The sequence below is a fragment of the Suricata suricatta genome, chromosome 16, assembly GCF_006229205.1.
Source record: "Suricata suricatta isolate VVHF042 chromosome 16, meerkat_22Aug2017_6uvM2_HiC, whole genome shotgun sequence".
NCBI lineage: Eukaryota > Metazoa > Chordata > Mammalia > Carnivora > Herpestidae > Suricata > Suricata suricatta.
The window spans coordinates 53,128,611-53,156,012 of NC_043715.1; the positions used below are offsets into that span (position 1 = coordinate 53,128,611).

The 27,402-nt window shown below is 43.9% G+C and overlaps 1 protein-coding gene and 2 long non-coding RNA genes across 3 annotated transcripts in view; 2 read left to right on the top strand and 1 right to left on the bottom strand.

Moving 5' to 3' along the window:
- Positions 1-27,402, top strand: part of LOC115281212 (zinc finger protein 432-like) — a 37,878-nt gene that overhangs the window by 4,511 nt on the left and 5,965 nt on the right. Inside the window, 3 exon segments of the mRNA XM_029926547.1 lie at positions 320-446; positions 2,070-2,165; positions 7,205-8,935. Coding sequence (XP_029782407.1) covers positions 320-446; positions 2,070-2,165; positions 7,205-8,935 — 1,954 coding nt within the window.
- Positions 4,264-17,435, bottom strand: LOC115281224. The gene is made up of 2 exons (XR_003904172.1): positions 17,303-17,435; positions 4,264-4,833 (listed from the first exon to the last, which is right to left on the bottom strand). It is a non-coding gene; the product is annotated as an uncharacterized LOC115281224 (long non-coding RNA).
- LOC115281216 lies at positions 17,544-20,212 on the top strand. The gene is made up of 3 exons (XR_003904164.1): positions 17,544-17,667; positions 19,224-19,436; positions 19,902-20,212. It is a non-coding gene; the product is annotated as an uncharacterized LOC115281216 (long non-coding RNA).

The window sequence follows — 27,402 nt, forward strand, 5'->3', positions numbered from 1 at the left end:
CTCCCCTCTGTAGCTTGTTAGAGCACAGGTGACAACATGGACTTGGTGTCTGAAGTGGGGGCAAGGGCCGTCTCGTGGGACCTACCCCTTAACCTGTGAAGTGTGACACTGTCTCCAGGTAGGTAGTGTCAGAATTGAGTTGAATCGTAGGCCATCCAGCTGGTGTCAGAGAAGTGCTTAAAAAACCCACAAAAACACCACATGTACTTCAGACTTGGTCTCAGCGTCGTAGTTATTATTAGCAGGGCAACTTCCTTTATATTCCTCATGAATCAATAAAAGAGAATTGTTCATACCAAACAGGACTGTGTCATTACAGGAATCGCTGACTCTGGAGGACGTGGCCGTGGACTTCTCCCGGGAGGAGTGGCAGCTCCTGGGCCCCGCCCAGAAGGACCTGTACCGGGACGTGATGCTGGAGAACTACAGGAACCTGGTGTCGCTGGGTGAGGACGGCTCCCCTCTGTCCCTCAGAGGGGGCCTGGTCAATGGCCTTTCCTTTCTCAGCTGCTTACACATCAGGGTCCCTGCACTGTTCTGAAGGGCCCATTCCCCAGGACCACCTCTGGCACATGCTAAAAGGATCTGAGGTAATAGGAGGTGTTTTTATTAGCAACACAAACGATGCCAAGTGTGTGGGGTTCTTCCGCACTGACAGTCAGGTCTCCGGCTCTTCAGGTACCAGCTACGTGTCCTGCAATCCATTTCGGTTCTGAATCTACCAAGTTGGCATCGGACTCCACAGGTTTAAGGGCTTAGTGCCACATGACTGCCCTCACTTTGGATGCCAGTTGCAAGTATTGGGTACCTGGTGTGCCCACACTTCAGTCCAGCTATAAATTGGGCATTCCTGCACCCCCCTTCTGGTCTGCCAATTTGCTGGAACAGGTCACAGAGCTGAGGAAAGCAGTTTATTTACTTAAGATTACCATTTTATGGGGGCACCTGGGTGGCTCAGTCAGTCAGGTGTCTAACTTTTTTTTTTAATGTTTATTCATTTTTGAGAGACAGAGAGAGGCAGGGGAAGGGCAGAGAGAGAGGGAGACACAGAATCCCAAGCAGGCTCCAGGCTCTGGGCTGTCAGCAGAGAGCCTGACACAGGGCTCGAACTCACAACCGTGATCACGATCATGACCTGAGCTGAAGTCGGACACTTAACCAACTGAGCCACTCAGGCGCCCCTGGTGTCTGACTCTTGATTTCAGTTCAGGTCACGAGCTAGTGGTTCATGAGATCGAGCCCTGCGTTGGGCTCTGTGCTCACAGTGCAGAGCCTGCTTGGGATTCTCTCTCCTTCTCTCTCTGCCCCTCCCCCACTCATGCACATGCACGCTCTCTCAAAATAAATGAACATTCAAAAAGAAGACTACCATTTATCCTACTATAAAGGATAAAGCTCAGCAGCCCAAAGGAAGAGACCTAGAAGGGAAAGTATGGCGGGAGGGGTGTGGACCTTCCACAACTGTCCAGGTAACCCCCCTCCCAGCACCTCCATGTGCTCACCCTCCTGGAAGCTCTCCCAGCCTGGTGGTTCAGGACTTTTTATGGAGATTTTAGGACGTAAGCATGACTACCGAACCGGTCAGCCACTGGTGATTAACTCAGCCTCGTGTGGCTGGGGACGAGGGAGGGGAGGAGCTGAAGCTCCCAACTTCTCATCACTCCTGGGGTTTGCTGGCAGCAGCCCCCAGGCTAAAGCTAGATCGGGGCCCCTGTCACCCGTCATTAGTTGACAGAAAGACACCCCTCACTCTGGAGAGCCCAAGGGCGTTAGAAGTTCTTGTGTCAGGACCCGGGACTTAGACCAAATCCCGTACCAGATGTTCCTATCATGGCTGCCACTCAGGAAACGACAAGGGCCCTGGTACAAAGACTAAACGTGTATTATGGTATCACAGCATCACGTGTGCCCTCTCCCGAGAGAAGAACGCCGCTGTGCAGATGTGAAAACCCTCAGCCCCTCACACGTAGCCTCCTCCCATCCTGACCCCCCCCCCCCCCCCCCCCCCCCCCCCCCCCCCCCGCAGCCCGACTCAAGGAGTCGAAGTGTCCCGTCTTTCCCGCGAGCAGGGTATCAAGCCAGCACACCAGACGCGCTCTGCATGCTGGAACGAGGGGAAGGACCGTGGGCGACGGGAGAGGCGGTGCGCGGAGGAGCCCGTCCAGGTGAGCGGGGCCGCGAGCTGCGAGCTGCTGCGGAAGTTCCCCTCCAGCGGCGGGGGTGGGGGGAGGCAGCCCGCGGCTGGAGGACAAGGCGGTGCTCCATGCGGCCCCCCACAGGAGAGCTTTCCCTCGAGGTCTTTAGCGGGAAGTAGAGCCCTTGTTTGCTCCTTCTGGTATCCGATCCTTGCTCTGGTTCATTTTACACCTTAATTTGCGTTGCTTTTGCCTAGTTTTCTTCCATGGGTTCTGTAGCTGACCCCTTCTTTGTGCCCCGTCAGAGTGGGCGTCCCTCTTCCTCCCCACTCCCAGCTGTGAAATGCCACTCTCTGGGGCTGCGTCCGAAGAGGAATGTGTGAATTCACACTTCTTCTGACGTTTGCACCTTCCGGCTCCTCTGGAAATGCTGATTTTCTTCCTGACAGCCAACTCCGCCCTGTATGTCCTGGCTTCACAGTAATCCGGTCTCTTCCAGGCATCAGGCCGCTTCCTAGCTTTTCCCTCAACTCAGAGGTGCTCGGTTCCTTTCCATTTTCTCTGCTGTATTCCTGATACTTGAGATTTTCCTTCTGGCTCATGAATTAAGCTCTTTCTGTTGTTGGATGAGACTCTAAATCAACACCTCCCTACGTGCTGTCTAATGTACACTTTGAATTCTAGATATGTTACCTGCCTGAGATTTCTGAGTCCCTGCATGAGAAATAGGAATCCTCTTCCCTCCACAAAAAATCCCTTGCGATCCCATTTTAACATTAGATTCTCACTTAGTACTGCCCACCTCACCCTGCCCACGCCGTTAGCTGTGGTGTTCTCGTCTGAAAGCTCTCTGCTGCTTCTGTTGACTGTTTCACTAGAAGAGACGGTTTTACCTCATCAGTTCCAGCCTAAACCAGCTGTGGCGGCCTCTGTGGCTTCCTTCCTATGGTTGTTATTTCTGATTTTCCTTTGGTTCAGCGTAGGTCTTTCCATTGTACTAGTTTCTCTAAATCATTTGTTTTTGCCATTTTTCTTTTGTATAAGCAGCTTAAAGATAATCCACATAACCTGCAATTTGCCAACTTAATGCGTACAACTGAGTGCTTTGTATCACATTAACAGGGTTATGTTACCATCCCCGGTTTTGAAAGATTTTAATCACTTTAAAAAGGAACATTTCTGAGCTCTCACTCCACGTGGATTCAGTACGTTGGTGGAGTCTGTGAGCCCGTGCTTATATAAGCCCATAATAAAGCCCTTTGCTTTTGCATGCGTGCTTCGGCCTCCCTGGGGGTCTCTGGGTTTTGGGGGCGATATTAAAATCTGGGCATAACAATCTCACAGTTCACGGGTTCGAGCCCCACGTCGGGCTCTGTGCTGACAGCTAGCTCAGAGCCTGGAGCCTGCTTCAGATTCTGTGTCTCCCTCTCTCTGACCCTCCCCTGCTCGCGCTGTGTCTCTCTGTCTTTCAAAAATAAATAAAAAAAAAAATAAATAAATAAAAAGAAACATTTCTGGGGCAACTGGGTGGCTCATTTTGTTAAGCATCTGACTCTTGAATTTGGCTCAAGTCATGATCTCCTGGGTTCTGTGTGCCTTTCTCTTCCCCTCGCCCATTCACAATCTGTCTCTCTCTCTCTCAAAAATAAATAAACGTTAAAAGGGGCGCCTGGGTGGCTCAGTCAGCTAAGCGTCCGACTTCAGCTCAGGTCATGATCTCACAGTTAGTGAGTTCAAGCCCTGCGTCAGGCTCTGTGCTGACAGCTGGGAGCCTGGAGCCTGCTTCAGATTCTGTGTCTCCCTGTGTCTCTGCCCCTCCCCTGCTCATGCTCTGTCTCTCTCTCAAAAACAAATAAACATTAAAAAAATGTTTTTAAAGAAAAATCTTTTAAAAAATAAGATAAAGAATAAAAAGAAACATCTCTTTCCAGGCCCCCAGGCTCAGGCAGCCACTGCTCTACCTTCTGTCTCTTCAGATTTGCCTGTTCTGGATATTTCATATCATCGTAAAATATTTGGTCTCTTGTGTCTGGCTTCTTGCAGTTAGCCTAATGTTTCTGAAGTTCTCCTGTGCTTTAACACATATCAGCACTTAATTCTTTTTTATTTGCAAACAATACTCCCACTGTAGGGATATGCCATATTTTATTTACTTACTCATCTATTGATGGACATTGGGTTTTTCCACTGTTTTGACTTTTATGAATTATGCTATGAACATTAATTTTTCTTGGGTATACACCAAGGAGTGGAATTCTTGGGTCATATGAAGCACAGGAAGTGTCCAAACATGGGGCTTCCAGACTCATGGTCAGCATTTCCTGCTCTCAGCCACAGTGTGTGACAATATACACAGTATTGCCAGCCAGGGAGCCTCACTTGATCCTTTGGTGTCCAGTGTTTTTACTGACGCCCAATCACACATTGCCCACATGGCTGAACTTTAATTTCTAGCCCCTCCAGAAATCAGGCTAATTCCTCTAGTCTCCAGTTCTGTGAGGATCCGGAGGTTGAAACTGCTATGGCCTGGCCCGAAGCCTCCATCATAAATCATATTGTTAGGATGTCAGTGGTCTAAGACCCCAGGAAAACGAAGCACTCCTGTCAGGATATTCCAAGGGCCTAGAGATCCCTTCCCTGGAGCCAAAGGCCAGGGCCAGACTTCTCTGTGGTGAGGGTAAATCTTCACTGAAGGTAACTGTGAACACAAACAGGAAAGGGATTAATTTAGAAATAAAGAGGAAATAGAGCTCATGGCCTTCCAATCAGAATGGAATGACAGCATGATATGAATAAGGTACATCTACATTTTGAATTATGAAGATGCTGCCATGGATTAGGAATGAAGGCATGAGATAGGAGATGTGCAAGGCCATGGGGTTGACTATACAGAGTGGCTTGGAGTTGGCTGGATGAAAGCCAGCAGTAGAAAGAGTCTGCAGCAGAAGCAATGGGGACCTGGATGAATGGGAGTGTTCATAATGATGCACATGTTTATTGCCAGGATGACTGGGTTTGATAGGTGAGTAATCGAGGTAGCTGTGCTTGGTTTTGTATTTTTTGTAGCTCTAGGTTGTCTGACCTTTCACTTGAGCAGTGGTAGTACAATAAAGAATAGCTAGGTGTTCTCAGAAAACATAAGGGTAAAGCTGAGACACCTTGATCTTAGAGGAGGAAGTTGGTCCTTTAGTACAATCTATTGCCAATGGAGACACAAATGTTGAACTACTGAAGTAGATGCTGCTGGGAGCAAGTGAAGGAACGTCACAGCAGGGACATCAAAATGGGTAATGCTTGGGTAGGACTTGTTTCTATATCTTGTACAGCAGCACATTAGCTTCTGAAGATGGCGATGGGGTTCACTGGCCAGCTGCAAGATTTCCTGCCAATCACGCTTGCCCATTCAATATGATTGGAATATATGATAAAATGACCCAGCTAGACCATGGTTGGACTCTTGTCCACCAAATGTGATTGATGTTTGGAAAGTTAGTTTGTTGGTGGTCTACAGAAAGGCAGACTTAAAAACAGGATTATGATGCAAGAGTCTCTTTCAGCTCATGTTAAATTCTGAAGGCCTTACTTTCTTGCTAGGTAACAAATCCGCTTATTGTATATACACCTCAGTATGCGTATTTCCCTGATCGCTCTAGTCAGAATTTGGTTTCTCTCTGAGCTTAAAGAATCCCCAAACTAAATGTTGGGCTGTCTAAAACCTTCATCATCTTTCATTCTCTGTCTTCCCAACGTTTCACCTGGTCCTCTTCTCTTGAATAGTAAGTATATATTATTTCCCCACTGCTATCTCCATTTATACCCCCAACCAGATCTTGATGTCTATTCTACATTTCTTTTTTTTAAAGTTTATTTATTTTGAGAGAGAGTCAGAGAGAGAAAGACTGTGCATGTGGGGGAGGGGCAGAGCAAGAGCAAGAGAACCCCAAGCAGGCTCTGAGCCTGACGCAGGGCACCCCATCCCACAAATTATGGGATCATGACCTGAGCCAAAACCAAGAGTTGGATACTCAAACAACTGAGCCACCCAGTTGCCCCTATAGTACATTTCTAACAATCCTCTCAATGTTTGCAACACAGACTTTTCCCAACACTTTCTGGATTTCAGTAATAATCTTCATCTCCATTTGACGTGTTTCTACCTACTAAGTCACTCAAGCCATATAGTTAGCAGGATAATCCTGGTTCCTAACCACTGTCCACTGAATTCATCATTCACCTGCCTTTTCTCTATGCAAATATGTCCTGTTTTTCTCCACTTCCCAGTCTCCGTTTCTTTTTTAATCACAATTTAACAAATCCAACTCCTTTCTTTTTTTCTTTTCATCTTCATTTGGTTTTTCCCAACTAGATTTAAGATCAGTGAAAGTGAGGCATGTTTCATATGTTCCAAACACCAGCATAAGTGCTTGTACATGGGAGCTATTCACTTAAACAGCTTGAAGTGAATAAACACAACTCTGATAGTTCTGGATAGTAGTCTCTTCTATCTCTGTGATCTGATGTCTTTCCAAGTTCTGCGGAAAACCTTGTCATTTGCTGCCCAAAATGACTTGTGTTTTAGTATCTCTGCAAGTTCCTAGTTAGAAAGCAGCCAAATGTGCATACATTGTCAACTGTGTAACCCTATTGATACACTTACTGCTTTTTCCTTTTGTCTATATTATTGTGTTTTTACCAGTGTATGAGAGATAAGGAGCATTTATGTATGGCATTCTGTATTATACTGTTGTCACTAAAATGCCATTTTTAAGAAACACCAAAGAATTTTTTAAACTTTTATTCAGGGGCGCCTGGGTGCCTCAGTCAGTTGGGTGTGTGACTCTTGATTTTGGCTCAGGTCATGATCCCTGGGGTCATGGGATTGAGCCCTACATCGGGCTCCAGGTGTGGAACCTGCTTGAGATTGTCTCTCTCTCTATCCCTCTCTCACACTCTCTTTCTAAAAGATAAAAAGAAAATACAGTTTTAATCTCTCTTTCTCTCTAAAAAAGAGAAAAACCCAAAGTTTTATTCAAAACAAGATTATGATTCATTGTTCTCTTCTTTTCTAGAAACTAGGAAAGTTGATAATCACCTGCAGGGTCACTGGGGAGATCAAAGAATGCTGAAAGGTATGGAACTGTACCCCGAACACCACGCATTTGGAAATACCGTTCCTCAAAGCAGAAGTCATTTTCCTTTCAAGGAAAATCATATGTTTGAGTTCTGTATAAAAACTTTGAAATCAAATTTAAGTTTAACCAATCAGAGAAAAATCTATGAAATTAAGAGCTCTACTAAAGTCAATGGAAATGAGAAATCATTTCTGCATGGTAAGCATGAAGATTTTCATTCTGTGGTTAAATTCCCTGTAAATGCAAAACCCGTCAGCAACAAGTTCCAAGTCACTAGGCATCCGAGAACTCGTGAAATGGAGAAAGCCCACGTGTGTGGTGAATGTGGAAAAGGCTTCATTAAGAAGTCTCAGCTGACAGATCATCACAGAGTTCATACAGGAGAGAAACCTTATGGGTGCAATATTTGTGCAAAAGTTTTCTCCAGAAAGTCCAGGCTCAATGAACATCAGAGAATTCATAAAAGAGAGAAATCCTTTATATGCAATGATTGTGGAAAGGTCTTTACCATGAAGAGCCGTCTAATTGAACACCAGCGAACTCACACCGGAGAGAAACCCTACGTATGCAGCGAGTGTGGCAAAGGTTTCCCAGGGAAGCGTAATCTCATTGTGCACCAGCGAAATCATACTGGAGAGAAGTGCTATGTGTGCAGTGAATGCGGAAAAGGCTTCACTGGGAAGAGCATGCTCATCATACACCAGCGAACTCACACCGGGGAGAAACCCTACATCTGCAGCGAATGTGGGAAAGGCTTCACCACGAAGCACTATGTCATCATACATCAGCGGAATCACACAGGGGAGAAACCCTACCTATGCAATGAATGTGGGAAAGGCTTCACCATGAAGAGTCGACTGATTGAACATCAGCGAACTCACACCGGAGAGAAACCCTATGTATGTGATGAATGTGGAAAAGGCTTTCCCAGGAAGAGTAATCTCATTGTGCATCAGAGAAATCATACGGTAGAGAAGTCCTATGTGTGCAGTGAATGCGGAAAAGGCTTCACTGTGAAGAGCATGCTGATCATACACCAGCGAACTCACACCGGGGAGAAGCCCTACATCTGCAGTGAATGTGGGAAAGGCTTCCCCTTGAAGAGTCGGCTGGTCGTACATCAGCGAACACATACTGGAGAGAAACCTTACAGATGCAGTGAATGTGGGAAAGGTTTCATTGTGAATAGTGGGCTGATGTTACACCAGCGAACTCACACTGGAGAGAAACCCTATATATGCAATAAATGTGGGAAAGGCTTTGCCTTCAAGAGCAATCTTGTGGTACACCAGCGAACTCATACTGGAGAGAAACCCTTCATGTGCAGTGAGTGTGGAAAAGGATTCACCATGAAACGCTATCTCATTGTACATCAGCAAATCCATACAGGAGAGAAATCCTATGTCTGCAGCGAATGTGGTAAAGCCTTTGCTGTGGAAACCGAGCTCATTTTACATCAGCAAATTCATACTGGAGAGAAACCTTATGCATGCAATGAATGTGGGAAAGGCTTCGCTGTGAAAAGCCGTCTAACCGTTCATCAACGAACGCATACAGGAGAGAAACCTTTTATATGCAGTGAATGTGGAAAAGCGTTCTCCTCAAAGAGAAATCTTATTGTACATCAGAGAACTCATATTGGAAACAAACCCTAATGATACAGCGAACGTGGTCACACCTTGAGAAGGAAAATATGCCTTGTGCCACATCAGAGATTTCAAACAGCACTGACTTTATTTGTGCCAACTGTGGAAAATCCTGTTCAGTACCTACCAGGTAATTTATGCAGGAGACAAACTGCACGTATGTGGTTGATGTGACAAAGTCTTCCTACACCAAGTCAGCACCCATTGTACATCAAAGAATTCATAGAAGAGAAAGACTTGATGGATTCAATAACTTGAGGATTACCTTTCTCTCATTTGTCAAGCCTTGTTAATACGAGAAATGGGGGCATCTGGGTGGCTCAGTCAGTTAAGCGTCCAACTTTGGCTCAGGTCACGATCTCACAGTTTGTTAGTTTGAGCCCCGTATCAGGCTCTGTGCTCTCAGTGCATCAGGCTCTGCACAGAGCCTGCTTCAGATCCTCTGTCTCCCCCGCCCCTCTCTCAGCCCCTGCCTTGGTTGCATTCTCTCTCTCTCAAAAATAAACACTAAAAACATACACACAAGAAATGTATAAGTCAAAGTACATACTCCTTTGCAGGGAATCTGAAATTACATACAGGTGAACCTAGGCAGGAGACAAATAATGATAGTTCAATGAACTCATTAAACATCAGTGTGCTCCCAGCATACCTGAAAAAGTCAGTGTAGATTAATTAGCCTGTTGTTAGATTTTCGCCCTTGGGAAATCTAATGAATCCAGAGAACGTGCTAGTGCCTTCAGTGATTAATTACCTCACTCCGTAGGTCAAAACAGGTAGACAAAACCCTCTGAGACATTCAGTGAAGAAAAGTCTTGAGGAAACATTTTTTAGGTAATCATATATCTTAAAAGCATACACTAAGATGAATCTTGTGACTGGAGAGAGCAGGAAGCCTCCTATAGGAATAAAGATCCTAACGAGTGATGACGGCAGATCACCAGTAAGCGTACACACGGTAGCAACATGATGATCGTGGGAAAGTCTTTGCCTAGAAGTAGAACTTCAGTAGTTGCCTGAAAGTCATGCGGAAGGAAAATGGCAGTGTCCTATGGCAGGATTTTAGTGATACATTCTGCCTCATCATTTCTCATGAATTCAAACAGAAATAAACCTCACGAACACACTAAATATGGAGCAACTAGCAAAATAGAAATTCTGAAGGAAAGAAGCCTCATGAAAATGATGCATACCTGCGTTTTCTGTCACAAGTCTAACCTGATTCCATTTTGGGGCAGGGTACCTTGAACCGTGTTCTCAGTGATTCCATAATTTTAAAGTAGGGTGTTCTCAATGCTGATGAAATGTTAAGGAAGGGGTGTTCTGTTCCCAACCTGTGTCATCTGATTAGCTCTTGCATTTCTGAGGCTCTAAATTCATCTCTTTCAGGCAAAAGAAAAAGGAATATATTTATAAATGTAATTTAACATATTTGGGTGTATTTATCCAAGTTTATAAGTAGCATTAAGTACTTTACAATAATAACCTTATATATGATTTTTCTAAAATTTTTTGAAATAATTTTCGACTCACAAGAAGTTATAAAGTGTACAAAGTTCCTGAGTACTTGCACTCAGCCTTCGTAGTGACATGATCGTACATAATTGTAATACACAATCAAAATCAATACAATAGGGGCGCCTGGGTGGCTCAGTCGGTGAGTGTCCGACTTCGGCTCAGGTAATGATCTCACAGTTCGTGGGTTCTAGCCCCACATCAGGCTCTGTTCTGGAGCCTGCTTCTGATTCTGTGTCTCCCTCTCTCTCTTTGCCCCTCACCTGCTCATTATCTGTCCCTCTTTGTCTCTCAAAAATAAATAATTGTTTAAAAAATTAAAAAAACACCCCAAAACCAATATAATAACATTGGCAGAATGCTGTTAAACTATAGACGTTTTTTGGTTTTCACTAGTTTTTGCATGCACTAATTTATGTGAGGTTTGGTTTTGTTTTTTAGTGGAGAGTTCTAAGAAACTTTATCACATGTCTAGATTTCTGTAAATCCCACCACAAGCAGGAAGCAGAATTGTGCCAATATACAGAACCATCCTCGTGCTGCCCCTCCATAATCACACTCTCCCCACAGCCCTGACCCATGGCAACCACTGACCAGTACTCCTTCACTCTGATTTTGTCATTTCGGGAGGCTGTTAGGATGGAGCGATACAGCATAGCCTTTGAGACTTGATATCATGCGGCAAATTGTCCTTAGGTTCCATCCACTTTGTTGGGCATATAAATAGTTTTACTTTTTGTTACAGAGTAGTGTTCTTTTGTGACGAATGTAACATGGTTTAGCTGTTCCATGTTGATGGCCTTTGGGTTGTTTCTAGTGTTTCACTGTTATGAATAAAGATGCTATGAATCCAATTTTGTGTGAACCTGAGTTTCATTTCTCTGGAATAAGGACGTTTGTTAAGTTTGTGTTTGTAAGAAACAGCCAAACTTTTCCCAAGGAGCCATACTAATTTACATTCCTACCAGCAGTGTACAGGTGCTCCAGTGGTGTCTATTCTAGTACTTGGCATGGTCATATCAGATCCTAGACATCCCATCCGGTGTGTGCAGCATATAATGGTGGTCTGCGTCCTCAACAGCATGTGATGCTTAGTACCTCTACATACGCTGAGAACCATATCAGGGAAAGTTGTTACTTTAGCTTTGAACCATCAAACATAATTTTAAAAACTCAAAGGGAAACAACCTATTACATCTGGTGTTTTCCTTTTATTTGATATTTTAATTTTAATTTTATTTTTAAAATTTATTTATTGTTTAATATACATCCAGGTTAGTTTGCATATGTTGCAACAATGATTTCAGGAGTAGATTCCTTAATGCCCTTTCCCATTTAGACCACCCCCTGCCGACCCCTCCAGCAACCCTCTGTTCTCTATATTTAAGAGTCATATATGTTTCATCCCTTCCCTTATATTTATCTGTTTTGTATTTTAAATTCCTCATATGAGTGAAGGTATATAATACTTGTGTTTCTCTGACTAATTTTGCTTAGCATAATACCCTCCACTTCCATCCACGTAGTTGCAAGTGGCAAGATTTCATTCTTTTTGATTGTTGAGTAATACTCCATTGTATATATATCTACCACATTGTCTTTATCCATTCATCTGTCAATGGATATTTGGGCTCTTTCCATACTTTGGCTATTGTTGATAGCGCTGCTGTAAACATTGGGGTGCATGTGCCCTTTTGAAACAGCACCCCTGTATCCCTTGAATAAATACCTAGTAGTGCAATTGCTGGGTCGTAGGGTCATTCTATTTTTTATTTTTCCAGAGTGGCTGCACCAGTTTGCATTCCCACCAGCCGTGCAAAAGAGATCCTCTTTCTCCACATCCTCGCCAACATCTGTCGTTGCCTGAGTTGTTAACGTTAGCCATTCTGACAGGTGTGAGGTGGTGTCTCATTGTGGTTTTGAGTTGTATTTCTCTGTTGATGAATGATGTCGAGCATTTTTTCATGTGTCTGTGAGCCACCTGGATGTCTTCTTTGGAGAAGTGTGTATTCATGTCTTTTGCCCATTTCTTCACTGGATTACTTATTCTTCACTGGTGTTGAGTTTGATAAGTTCTTTATAGATTTTGGATACTAACCCTTTATCTGATATGTCATATGCAAATATCTTCTCCTATTCTGTCAGTTGCCTTTTAGTTTTGCTGATTGTTTCCTTCTCTGTGCATAAGCTTTTTATTTTGATGAGGTCTCGGGGCGCCTGGGTGGCTCAGTCGGTTAAGCCTCCGACTTTGGCTCAGGTCAGATCTCACGTCCATGGGTTCGAGCCCTGCGTCAGGCTCTGTGCTGACAGGTAGCTCAGAGCCTAGAGCCTGCTTCCAGTTCTGTGTCTCCTTCTCTCTCTGCCCCTCCCCCTCTCATGCTCTGTCTCTTCTGTATCAAAAATAAATAAAACATTAAAAAAAATTTTATTTTGATGAGGTCCCAATCATTCAATTTTGCTTTTATTTCCTTTGTGTGCAGAGCTGTGTTAAGTATAAAGTTGCAGCCAAGATCAAAGAGGTTTTTGCCTGCTTTCTCCTCTAGGATTTTGGTGGCTTCCTGTCTTACATTTAGGTCCTTCATACATTTTGAGTGTATTTTTGTATGTGGTGCAATAAAGTGGTCCAGGTTCATTTTTCTGCATGTCGCTGTCCAGTTTTCCCAGCATCATTTGTTAAAGAGACTTTTTTATTCCATAAGATATTCTTTCTTGCTTTGTCAAAAATTAGTTGGCTATACGGTCCCTTTTCTTCGTTCCTGATGCTTCATGTTTCCTTCTGTCATTTCCCTTTTGTTAAAATTTCCTTTATCAATTCCTGAGGAGGTCTGCTGGCAACAAATTGTTAGTTTTCTTACTGAAAAGGCTCTTGTTCTCTTTTTTTTTTCCCTGGTTCTTCTTTGGTCAGTAATTTGTCTTAATATATTAAGGATATGCAATCTAGTCTAAAAGTCCTACCTGTGGTACAAAAAAAAAAAAAAAAAAGACACTTGCCATGTAGTGTTATGGTAAAATTCAATTACCAACTTAGTGTTGAGTAATTCATTTCTTTAAAACACTTTTCAAATATTTATTCATTTTGAGAGAGTGTGGGTGCATGTGCATGATTTGGGGATGGGGAAGAGAGAGAGGGAGAGAGAATCCCAAGCAGGCTCCACGCTGTCAGTGCAGAACCCAGTGTGGGGCTTAAACTCATGAACTGTGAGATCATGACATGATACTAAATCAGATGCTTAAGTGACTAAGTCACCAAGGTGCCCCTAAAAATATATTTTTTGAGCATTTACACTGTGCCAGGCACCAATGTAGTCACTGGGGGACACATCAATGAGCAAAATGAAGAAAACAGTCAAAGTCATGGCCTTAATGGCACATGTGGTGTTGCAAATGTAACTGAGTAAAATAAATGCATGATAGAAAGTCAGTTCTGCTAAGTGCTATGAAGAAATGTTAAGCCTAGTACATGGTTGTAATGGAAGAGCTATTTTAGTAAAGGTTTTCAAGGAATGCTGTTCTGAGCCGATGTAATTTTTTAAAATAGTTTATTGCCAAGTTGGTTTCCACAGTGCTCTTCCCCACAAGTTCCCCCTTCCATGACCATCACCCGCCTTCCCCTTTCCTCCTCTCTCTTCAGCCCTGTTTCAGTAATCAAGAGGGTCTCATGATTTGCCTCCCTCCCTCTCCCTTTCTTTTCCCCCCTTTCCCCTTCCCATGGTCCCTTGTTAGGTTTTTCCTATTAGACCTATAAGTGAAAACATATGGTATCTGTCCTTCTCCGCCTGACTTATTTCAGTTAGCATGACACCCTTGAGGTCCATCCACTTTGCTACAAATGACCATATTTCATTCTTTCTCACTGCCGTGTAGTATTCCATTGTGTATATAAACCACATCTTCTTTATTCATTCATTGGTTGATGGACATTTAGGCTCTTTCCGTGATTTGGCTTTTGTTGACACTGCCACTAGGAACATTGGGGTACATGTGCCCCTATGCATCAGCACTTCTGTATCCCTTGAGTGGATCCCCAGCAGTGCTATTGCTGGGTCATAGGGGAGTTCTATGGATTGTTTTTTGAGGAACCTCCACAGTGTTTTCTAGAGCAGCTGCACCAGTTTACATTCCCACCAACAGTGTAGGAGGGTGCCCATTTTCCACATCCTCTCCAGCATCTGTAGTCTCTTGGTTTATTCATTTTAGCCACACTGACTGGTGTGAGGTGGTATCTCAGCATTTTTTTGATTTGTATTTCCCTGATGATGAGTGACACTGAGCATCATTTCATGTGCCTGTTGGCCATCTGGATGTGCTCTTTGGAGAAGTGTCTGAGCAGATGTAATTTGAACCTCCAGTACCTAAGTGTACTGAGGGTAAGCAACAAGCCAGAACACTCCAGATCTGTGTCTAAGTGTTTTCTCTGGGCTTCCTGCCTCAGGATTCTCTGAGAAACTTGAAAAAGATACAAATCCTTGAGTCACACCCCAGACCTCCTAAACCAGAGCCTCTAGTATTGGGGCCCAGAATCCTGAGTTTAAAAAATGATCTTTATGAACTATATTTAAATTTTAACATCTCTGCCCTAAATCCTGGATTAGTGTTCCTGTCCCCATCTCCACACTGTAACCGGGTGGATTCTGGGCAGACACTCTATAGTAAAAAAATCAGACGTGAATGATCTAGCAACCAAACCCTTAGAACTCTTCCACTTCTTGTCTTTCTACACATCTACACATCTACCATGCCACGGCAAGGTCAGATCAGCTCATTCCTGAAACTGATCAGGCAGGGTCCAAGAATGGGCTACCCAGGCTGCCCTGAGCTCTCTGTACCAGATGCTGAACTCACTTTTCAGAGCTTAGCATCCCATGTAAATAGGGCTGCCCACTTGATCCCTGAAGGGAATATACCCTTACTCTTAAGAAATTGTGCAAATAATAACGTTTTAAATGTTTAGAAATTAGAAAACATATAAGCAAATGAAGAAATTTTAAATCACCCATAACTCTACCTGAGAGTCTAGCACTATTAACAGTATCATCTCCCAAAATTTTTCTTTTTTTTTTTTTTAATGTCTTTAGTTCATTTTGAGAGACAGAGCGTGAGCGGGGAAGGGGCAGAGAGAGAGGGAGATATAGAATCTGAAGCAAGCTCCAGGCTCTGAGCTTTCAGCACATAGCCTGACATGGGGCTCCAACCCATGAACTGTGAGATCATGACCTGAGCTGAAGTCAGATGCCCAACCGACTGAGCCACCCAGGCGCCTCTCTTCTCCCAAAATTTCAAACATAAGTATATGTCTTTCATGAAAGGAAAATGAGGCTATTTTTTATATTTACTGTGTTATGAACATCTACATCATTAAATACTCTAAAACCTTTCTAAAATTATCATTTTGTAATACCAAAGTAACAGAATCATAATACAAAGATGTATTAACAATGGAAAACTGCAAAAATTGGTAATGTGAAAACTTTTAAAAAAATGATCATACCTCTTTAGTGATGCAAGAATGAATTTATTTATTTATTATATTTTCCAAGATTTTATTTTTTAAGTAATTTCTACACCCAACATGGGGCTCACACTCACGCTCCACCAACTGAGGCAGCCAGGCACCCCAAGAATATGAAAAATTCTGACATTCACTACCCATAAGTATAAACCCTGAAGTAATCCAAACTAAATATTTATTTAACCAATCACAAATACTTATGATTTGTTCCCATAATGGGATTTATAATATCTATACAATGCAGCAGATATATTTTTTCTTCTTGAGAATAATAGAAAAGTTCTATTTCCTTACTTATATTGACAATTCTAGTATATTCTTTTCTTTTTTTAAGCTTATTTATTTTGAGAGGGAGAACAAGCAGAGGAGGGGCAGCGAGAGAGTCAGAATCCCAAGCAGGCTTTGTATGGTCAGCACAGTGCAGTCTGACATGGGGCTCTGTCTTATGAATGGATCTCATGAACGGTGACATCATGACCTGAACTGAAATCAAGAGCCAGAGGCTTAAGCGACTGAGCCACGCAGAGGCCCCTGTAATATATATATATATATATATATATATTTTTTTTAATTTTATATACTGTTTCTCTGAGTGGATATCCACAATTTACCAAAGTATTCGTGTACATTTAGGTTTTTTTCTTTTAAATTACAAAATGTGGTTAATATTAAGAAAAATGTTTACCAAGTAAACTGTTCCAATTAGAATTTCTAAGTCAAAGGGAATGAAATTTTTAGATGCAGGTTGCCTTCTAAAAAGGGAGTAGCTACTTAACATCCTCTATGATTAAACCTCCCACGACTAAATAGTAAAATTTTAAAGCGTGCTCTTTTTTTTTTTTTAATTTGGGAAATGTGCAAAGTATGATCATTGCATCATCTCGTAATTTCATGTTCTCCAATGCCCCACGGTCACTTTCATTTATCTTTGGAAGGAAACATACATGTTTGCAGCTTCACTTCATCACTCCCCCCCCCCCCCCCCCCCCCCCCCCCCCCCCCCCCCCCCCCGAGGTAAGGTAGCTAAACATCCACTGCCAGCGGGACGTTAGTTTCTTCAGGAAGCTCTGCCCTATTGACTTCGTCCCTTCAATGGCAGTCTTTGTTAAACACAACCACTCTCTCCCCACACTAAGACGTCAAGTGACCACTGCTTTGTCAACTCTGTGATCGCCGCCTCTCCAGCGATGTCTCAGTTTCTACAAACCTTTTTTCCCGCCATCGGTCCGGGCCAGAGCCCTTCTCAGCCGTACGGACACCCGCCCCCCTCTAAGATGGCGGCGCCCATGATGCTCCAGGCCGACGGCGGCGCTCGGCCGTTCACAAGGGTGCCGCCATCTTTCTTTCCCTGGCCTATAAATATACCTGGCGGCCCTAGATAAGCACTGGCCTTTGAAGTGTCGCCCGGTTAGCACCGCTTTGTTGGTTATCCCTCGAAAGGAAGAGGTAAAAACACTGAGGTGGCCAGTAATGATTTTGGTCTTCTCCCTTAGCCGCTCTGGCCCCTCCCGTCAGAAAGGCCAGGGTGGGCGTGGCCTCTTACGTCATAGAGCGGAGCCCGCCTCCAGAGCTCCGAAATCCCGCAGCGCGCTCAGGTCCTCGCGGGATTCGTTGGTTTCGGTGGATCCGAGTGCTCTAGTATCTCTAGGAAGGGCTTCCTAACCGGAAGTAGCTTCGGACGTGGGTGGCCTTTCGTCTCTACCCGCGGCGTTGGAAAAGTTCGGGTTCAGGTGAGTCCGGGTTCTGGGATTGGCTCTCGGCCTGTTGGGTCCGTGAAACCGGAGAGTGTGTGAAGGACCGCAGTTGGGGTTTTATTTGGTTTCTGTCATTGAGGGATCCGGGGTAGTGATGGGGCCTTTGGGAGTCGGTGATTAAAAGTCTGAGGAAATGATCGACCTACAGGCCGACTGTGTTAGGGTTCGAAGTCCACGTGGATCACTCTGGTTGTGGGACTAGGTGCTTAAGAAATGGAGTGGTAAGTCTTTTTTCGTGCACGCGTTAGAGAAGCCTGGGTTGGTTCAGAATGGCGTTTAATAGAGGACTCACTCTTAGAGACGCCTGGTGGGCGCTGTCAGTGTTTGAGGAGGTCCAGGGTCCCCGGAGAATCGGAAGGTTCTGGCTCAAACCTTAAATGCCGGAAACAGACCTGAAGCCTGCATTTCCCCAGTTAATACAAACCCAGTTCACTCCTTCGAGATCTTCACGGACTTTAGACGTGCCCATCAACGATTCTTCTCACTTTCCCACAAAATTCAGTGTGTTCGGAGTGAGCTAGTGATATAATATTTACTGTTAAAGATGTAGTTCTTTTTTTTTAATGTCTTATTTATTTTGATTCAGAGAGAGACAGAGCATGAGAGTGGGAGGGGCAGAGAGAGAAGGAGACACAGAACCGGAAGCAGGCTCCAGGCTCTGAGCTGGCTGTCAGCACAGAGCCTAACGCGGGGCTCGAACCCACGAACGTGAGATCTGACCTGAGCCGAAGTCGGAGGTTTAACCGACTGAGCCACCCAGGCGCCCCTAAAGATGTAGTTCTTGTTCTTGCCTTTAAGTTTACTTTCGGGGCGCCTGGGTGGCTCAGTCCTTCAAGCTTGGGACTTCGGCTCAGATCATGATCTCATCAGTGAGTTCGGGCCTTGAGTCAGACTCGGTGCTGACAGCTTATAGCCTGGAGCCGGATTCTGGGTCTCCCCTCTCTCTCTGCCCCTCCCCTGCTGCCGCTCTGTCTCGAAAATAAACATTTAAAAAAATTTTTTTAACGTTTATATTTGAGAGACAGAGAGATTATGAGCAGAGGAGGGTCAGAGAGAGAGGGACACACGGAATCTGAAACAGGCTCCAGGCTCTGAGCTAGCTGTCAGCACAGAGCCCAACGCGGGGCTAGAACCCACAAATTGTGAGATCATGACCTGGGCCAAAGTCAGACGTTCAACTGAGGGAGCCACCCAGGCGCCGCAAACATTAAAAAATTTTAAGTTTACTATACTTTTGGAGATTTAAAAAATATGTATATTTTCGAGAGAGAGCACACATAATAAGCGGAGGAGGGGTGGAAAGAGGGGGACCAGAGGATCCGAAGCAGGCTCTGGGCTGATGGCAGTGAGCGCAGTGCCAGCTGGAACTCAAACCCTGAGGTCATGACCTGAGAGTGAAAGCCTCAGGGACACCAAATAGAGGCACAGTTGGAAATACTGGGGTCCTTTCAGGTAAGTGCACAACAGCAGTAACAATACCCGGGCCCAGAGGGAATGTTATAGTCAAAGTCTGTTTGCTCTTCATCCTGTAGGTCCTGGGTCCCCAGGAGCAAGAGAGATCAAGAGAAGGAATGAGGGAAGAAGGAGGACGTTCTTGCACTTGGATATCATTGCTTCTGGGGACGACTTCAAGCGGACACCAAGATTTCTGACTCTAAGAACTTCGTGGCAGTTGCAGGAGACACAAAAGACATAGAACCCATGTTACTGCTTCCTGAGCACAGAAGAAAATGATCAAGGCCCAGGTGATTTTCGTTTGTTACGTCTTTTCTGTGTCTTCTGACAGATTTGTGGTGACCTAGAAAAAGTAATCAGTTCAACTAAAAGAAGTATAAATTTGGATATTTGAGTTCTAGGGAGAAATTAACTTAGACCCTAAATTCAAAAGCAGGGCAAAGGGAGATCAGGAATATATGACTCTCGGGGTCATCCTGAGGACTAACGTCAGAACCCTGGGGGTCACGTTAGCTGTCACTTGGCATCTGGTATCCCTAACAGACGTCACAGCCAGACAGACACGAAAAGCTATGTGATGTCCACTGACTCTGTGGGGAAGGCAGACCGGTTTCTTGGGGAATTCTGTAATTTATGTAACGTTAGGTCTTAGGAAATTTCTTTGCTGGATGTTTGGAGGGGATCATTGAGGCATATCCCCACCCGCAACCTTCTGGTAAGTGGAAAAGCTGATTTCCTGTAGCTGTCTCTTACAGAGGGCCTCCTCTGGGAATATGCCAAGCCGAGCTCAGTGGCTACAGTTCTTCAGAGCACCATAGCCTGGTGACCCAGCGATCCAGCTTCATAGCAGTCCGGTTTTTATTCAGGAATAAAACCACTGAAATGGCCGAGGAAAGTGAAAAGGCTGGATGGCTTCCGAATTATCTCTATGAATAGGTAGCTGCAGTGGAGTTTGAGTGGAGATTTGGCAGTAGGAAGTGGAAAGTGTTTTTCTCTATTAAGGGTTTGAATTGGGGCACTTGGGTGGCTCAGTTGGCTAAGCATCTGACTTTGGCTCAGGTTATGATCTTGCGGTTCCTGAGCTAGAGCCCCACATCGGGATTTCTGCTGTCTGCACAGAGCCCGCTTTAGATCCTCTGTCTCCCTTTCTCTCTCTCTGCCCCTCCCCAACATGTGCTTTCTCTTTTCTCTCTCAAAAATAAATAAACATTAAAAATAAAAGGCTTGGGGCACCTGGGTGGCTCCGTCAGTTAAGCATCTGACTGTGGCTCAGGTCATGATCTCACGGTTTGTGAGTTTGAGCCCCACATCCGACTCTGTGCTGACAGCTCAGAGCCTGGATCCTGCTTCAGATTCTGTGTCTCCCCTCTTCTCTCTAACCCTCCCCCACTCACTCCATCTTTCTCTCTCTCAAAAATAAACAAACATTAAAAAAGGGTTTGGGTTGTTGGCATTCATGGGGTTGGATTTAAAACTTTCAGAAAGTGTAGAAAAAGGAGTGCCTGCATCACTCAGTCAGTTAGATGTCTGACTTCAGCTCAGATCATGATCTCATGGTTTGTGGGTCTGAACTCTACCTTGGGCTCTGTGCTGACAGCTCAGAGCCTGGAGCCTGCTTCAGATTCTGTGTCTCCCTCTTTCTCTGCGCCTCCCCATTCATGCTCTGTCTCTCTCAAAAATAAATAAAAACATTAAAAAAAAGAAAAAGAAAGTGAAAAAAAAGTTTCAGACTTTCAGAAAGTTTGGTATCTTGAAAAGAAAAAAAAGCGTGGTATCTTTTCTTATGTTTAGGTTACCTCCCTTTTTTCTTCTTTTAGCCTTTTTCTTTTATGTACACAGGTGATTTATGGTAAAAGAGTGCCTGGTGTGGCATTAGCAAACACCTGGTAGTGCACACTTTGTGCGCATGTGTGTGTGTTTACAAGTGCATGCATGCGTATGTGTACATATCACATACCTAAATGTATATATTTATCATCACATTCTACATGAATAGAATAATACTCTAAATGACACAGGTGAGTATAAAGAGGCTTCCTGTTAGCTGAATGACCAAAGGCCCATTACCACTTGGACAAGAAAGGTGACTGCATTTGACTGAAGCTCAGCACCTGCACACCCATACGATCACAAGTTCATTGTCATACTCAAAAAACAAACAGGGGCGCTTGGGTGGCTCAGTCACTTAAGCCTCAGACTCTTGATGTTGGCTCAGGTCGTGATCTCACGATCATGAGATCGAGCCCCACATGGGGCTCTGCACTGAGGGCACAGCCTGCTTGGGATTCTTGCTCTCCCTCTCTCTCTGCCTCTCCCCTGCGTGTGCACATGCACATGTGCACTCTCTATAACTAAACCTTAAAAAAACCCAAAACTTTGGAGGTTTACTTTGGAGGTTTATGAAATATTTGATATTTGAAATAATAAATAGCATAGTCACACATATGTTTAGAAGTTTACTCTGAATTTAATAAATTCAGGGTGAAATCATGCAGACTTCCCTGATAGCGGCTTAGTACTCCTTGATACTAACACTTGTGTATGAACCGCCTCTGCGGGGTGAACCACTGTTCCCATCATGTACTCCTTTCACGCTGTTGTTAGGGTATTGGCATTGTTTACCTGTTGGTGCCTCCAAGCCAGCTTTCTTGTTGATTACCTGACAGCAATGAACTCCAGATGTTGCAGGAATAACAATGAAATCATTCACCAATTGATGAATATTTAGATATTTTCATTCTTACAAACTATGAGAATGAACGGCCTTGTTAATCGCTTCTTGTGAAATTATATCAGTGTTTGTTCACAGTGGCTGCAGAGAAATCAGTCATGGGGTGTGGTCATTTCACATATTAATGTACACTTCGCGTTGCTGTCCAGTTGGCTGTTCCGCCTCATAGTCAGTGCAGCACATCATGGTTAATGGTGTTGGTTCTGGAGCCAGTCACCAGCTGTGTGACTGCACACGTCAGGTACCCATCACGAGTTTTCTCGTGTAGAATGGGGTTAATGACAATGGCCTACTGTACAAGGTAGGGTCTAAAATGAGTTAATCTAGGGGCGCCTGGGTGGCTTAGTTGGTTGAACATCTGACTTTGGCTCAGGTCATGATCTCCCAGTTCTTGGGTTTGAGCCCCTGTTGGTCTCTGTGCTGACAGCTCAGAGCCTGGAGCCTGCTTTGGATGCTGTTTCCCTCTCTCTCTGCCCCTCCCCTGCTCACACACACACACTCTCAAAAATAAATAGACATTAGAAATAAACAATTAAAATGAGTTAATCTAGGAGTGCCTGGGTGGTTCAGTTGGTTAAGCATCTGACTTTTTTTTTAAGTCTAGTTATTTTGAGAGATAGCTCATGTGCATGAGTTGAGGGGACAGAGAGAGAGAATCCTATGCAGGCTTGGCACTGACAGTCCCCTATGTGGGGCTCAAACTCAGGAACTGTAATATCATGACCTGAGCAAAAATGAAGAGTCAGTTGCTTAATCTACTGAGCCAGCCAGACCCCCTAAGCATCTGACTCTTCATTTCAGCTCTGGTCATGATCTCACAGTTGTGATATCGATCCCCTCATCAGGCTCATGCTGGGTGGGTATGGAGCTTGCTTAATATTCTCTCTCTCCCTCTCCCTCTGTTTCTCTCCTGTGAGCATACGCATGTGTTCGCTCGCTCGCTCTCAAAAATAAATAAGTAAATAAATAATAAAATGAGTTCATCTAGATAAAGCGTTTAGAACAGTGCCTGGTTGATAGAAAGCGTTATGTAATGGTATCCAGTGCCCCATGGCTTGCCAACACTTGTTATTATGTTATCAAATTGCATATTTAACACAGTTTGTGTGATCTAATATTCTTTTGCCTTATTTCATTTTGCATTTTTCTGATCACTTGTGAGGTTCAATACATGTCTCTTTGTTTCTTTTGTGGATTATTCTTGCATTTTAAAAATTAGGGGCTCCTGGGTGGCTCAGTTGGTTAAGCATCTGACTTTAGCTCATGTCATGATCTCACCATTTGTAGGTTCAAGCCCCACGTTGGGCTCTGGGAGGACCGCTCAGAGCCTGGAGGCTGCTTCAGATTCTGTCTCCTCCTCTCTTTGCCCGTCCCCTACTCACACTCTGTCTCTCTCTCTTTCTCTCAAAAATGAATAAACATTAAAAAAATTAAAGAATTTTTTATCTTACTGATTTATAGTTTATCTTGTGATATGTTGATCCATTTGTATGTTGCAAATATTTTTCTAGAATCTTCTTGTCTTTTAACTTTTCTTAATATCTTCTTCCATGCAAAACTTTTATTTTTTATTCAAATTAAAATTTGTTACTTTTTTTCTTCATGGCTTTTTACTTGTGCTATAAACACTATGTATTTTCTTCTGTTCTTTCGTAAGTCTTTTTAAAAAGTTTATGTCCCATATTCATTAACTATTGGTACTATGAAATACTAACATACATATGTGTAAATCTCTGCCCCTGCTTCCTGTTCGTATTTAGTCTTTTACCCTGGCTCATGATGAAGAATTCTTCTGAAACCCGTATATGTCCTGGGTGTCAGGAATGTCTGTCACAGAGCTCTAAACCCCTTGGAATTTTCCGAGTGATAGGACCATCTTTTGTTCTATTAAGGTGACTCGGCGTGGGTTCCTGTATGTCCCCTGTGGGGGCTGGTCACTAGAAAGACCAAGCCATGATTAGAAGCATGGACCTGGTAGCCCTACCCGCCATCCTCCAGAGTTGGGGGAGGTACTGGATAATGAATTAGTAAACAGTTATTAGATCATGCGCATGCAGTGAGGTCTCCATAAAAATCCCAGAAGTACAGGGTTCTCAGAGCTTCTGGATTGGTAGATACATCTACATTCCTGGAGGGTTGGCGTACCCCAGCTCCACAGGGACAGAAACTTGGGGGTTTGGGACCTCCAGACCTTTCACTGGGTACCTCTTCATCTGGCTGTTCATTCATATCCTTTCTAAAAAAAAAATTTAAGTAAACTTTATGCCACATGTGGGACTCAAACTCATGACCCCAAGATCAAGAGTTGCATAGTCTACCAACTGAGCCAGCCAGGCTCCCCTCATTCGTATCTTGTATAATGTCCTTTACAATATAATAAACCAGTAAATGTAAGTAAATGTTTCTCTGAGCTCTGTGAGCTATTCTAGCAAAAGATTGAATCCAAGGAGAAGTTGTGGGAACCTCTTATTCGTAGCCAGTTTGGACAGTGTGTTACCTGGAGACCCACCACTTGCTGTTAGCATCTAAAGCAGCGGGCAGTCTTGTGGGACTGAGCCCTTGACCTGTGGGGGCCATGCTGACTCCATCCAGGTGGTTGGTGCCACAATTTCTTGGTTCGGAAAACCCACACATCTTGTCACGGAAAACCCACACATCTTGTCACAGAGGTGTTCTGTGTGAGCGCGTAAAGGAAAACGAAAGTGAGTTTTTCTCAGCTGCCTGACAAATTACTCTAAAACTTAGCAACTTGAAACACCATATTTTTTATCTCATGTTTTTTGTGGTCAGTAATTTTAGCATGATTTAGGTAGACTGTGTTTTTACTCACAACACCTTTGACACCATATGAGGATTTTTTCTTCTGACGTCAAACATGTGATCTCTTCCAACCCCACTTCTCCAGTTCTGATACTGAGTACCTGTTTTTATCAACTAGTTACACAGATTTAAGGGTGCAGACCTGCATACCCTCGCTTCAGATGCCACTCACAAGTCTTGGTCTCCTGCACTGACTGATAGGCTCTAAATGTTTTTTTAATGTGTATTTATTTTTTGAGACAGAGAAAGAGAGACAAAGTGTGAGTGGGGGAGGGGCAGAGAGAGAGGGACACACAGAATCCAAAACAGGCTCCAGGCTCTGAGCTGTCAGCGGGGAACCTTGTGTGGGACTCGAACTCACGAACTGCAAGATCATGACCTGAGTGAAGTCAGATGCTTAACTGACTAAGCCACCCAGGTGCCCCTAAACCATGGTTTCCATGGTCCCTGTCTCAGGACAGAGTGTGGGGGCATGCAACCTTTCCAGGACCTCAATGTGCTCACTAACTTTGAAGCTTGCTGAACCTGTAGTTTTGGGGGTTTTGTGAAAATTTCATTTCGTGGGCCTGGTGGATTAAATCATAGGTGATTAAACTCCATCTCCAACCCTTTTCCTCTCCATGGAGGTTGGGAGGTAGGGCCAAAAGTTCCAATCCCATAATCACAAGTTCTTTTGGCATCCAGCCTCCAACCTGCAGCCCTGTGATTGCCTGGGCTACCACTCATCTCATTAGCACACAAAAAACACTTAACATTGGAGATTTTAGGCATTTTTGGAGTTCTGTGTACTTGGAACCAGGGCCAAAAGCCAAGTATTTTTTGGCACTCTTTGTGACACTGCTTTGTTTCACACTCTCTCCTGAGCCTGTAATCAAGGGGTAAGCCAGGATGACGTCTCATCTGGAGGCTCAGGTGGGGAAGGATGCACTTCTAAGCTCACTTAGTAGGTTGTTGGCAGGATTCCTTTCCAGAAGGGTCATCAAATGAGATCCTCAGCTCCTGCCTGTCTGCTCATAGAAGTTCTTACTTTTTAGTTCCTTGACGCATGGACCTCCCCAACATGCCACTTGTTACATCAGAGGCATCAAAGGACAGGTTCTGTTAGCAAGATGGAAGTCACATGCATAATTGTATGAGGTAACCTCTGAACCTATGGAATTACCTGTGTGATTGGAGTGTCTTTGTTATTCATCTTGGGCCATGGGGAACATAGTTTATAGTTTATGTCAATGAAGTGACTCGTGTAGGCCCTAAATAATTTGTGCTAATGAGGTAACTCAAGATGGGACTGTCCATGCGAGAAAGACCAACCCTGAGATTTGTGGCATTGAGCCTGGTGACCTCCATGAAGGGGAAGGAACCTGGGGATTAATTTCAGTGATGTAGTCTGTGTTTCAGTAAATCATGTATAAATCCTGAGACCTCAGACACTGAGGTTTAGGTGAGCTTCCTTGGTTGGCAGTAGTTAAGTACTGTCATTGTGGCTAGGAGTAGACAATGCTGTCTACACTTCACAAGGAGAGTCCTTTGTTTCAATCACATGGCCACCATGCCTGGCCATTTTGGCAGAAAAAATCAGGACTTTGAAAAGAATATTACAGGGGTGCCTGAGTGACTCCATTGGTTGAGCGTCCAACTTCGGCTCAGGTCCTGATCTTACAGTCCGTAGGTTTGAGTCCTGTGTCAGGCTCTGTGCTGACAGCTCAGAGCCTGGAGCCTGCTTTGGATTCTGTGTCTTCCTCTCTCTGCACCTCCCCTGCTCTCACTCTGTCTCTCTCTCTCTCAAAAATAAACACTTTTTAAAAAATGAAAAAAATATTACGTTGTTTTCTGAATTCAGTTGTTTCTGCTATAGGTGATCTGGCTTTTGTCTCTGGATGCTTTTATAGTTTCCCTTTGTATTTGACATATCATAGTCTTAGTCTAATGTGTTGAGGTATAGACTTCCTGCTTGGAGTTTATTGAGAGTCCTGAATCTGACATTTAGAGTATTTAATTAGTTGTGAGTTTTTCAGCTTTTTGGTCTTTGGATGCTGCTTCTCCATTTCTCCCCCCCCCCCCCCCCGTCTTTTTTTATTTGAGAAACAATAAGCTGATATACATCAGATCTTTTGACACTATATGTTTATTCATCTCTTCCTTATGTTTCCCTTCTCTTCTGTGCTGCATTTATGTTAGCCTATTAGAAGTTTCGTTTCTCCCCCCGAATTTTCCTAATCAATTTTAATGGTCTTTTTTGCAATGGATATATCTCATATGGTTTTTCCTACTCTTTTACATTTACTGAAAACACTATGTTGTAAACTCTGGATGTGGAATTTGGTCATGGTTGATGCTTATATTGGCTGTGAAGTTTTCTTGTAAAGTAAAAATATTTTATTTGTCCTGGTGTTATTTGCCTATTTTTAGTATTTGAAATGGTGCTTATGTAGTCAACTAATCTTTGACAAAGCAGGAAAGAATATCCAGTGTGTTGGGGGAAGGGAGCCTCTTCAACAACTGGTATTGGGAAAACTGACAGCTACATGCAGAAGAATGAAACTGGACCCTTGCTTATAGCATACACAAAAATAAGTTCAAAATGGATAAAAGATCTAGATGTGAGACAAGAAACCATCAAAATCCTAGAAGAGAACACAGGCAGCACCCTCTTTGACCTCAACCATAGCAACTTCTTACTAGACACATCTCCGGAGGCAAGGGAG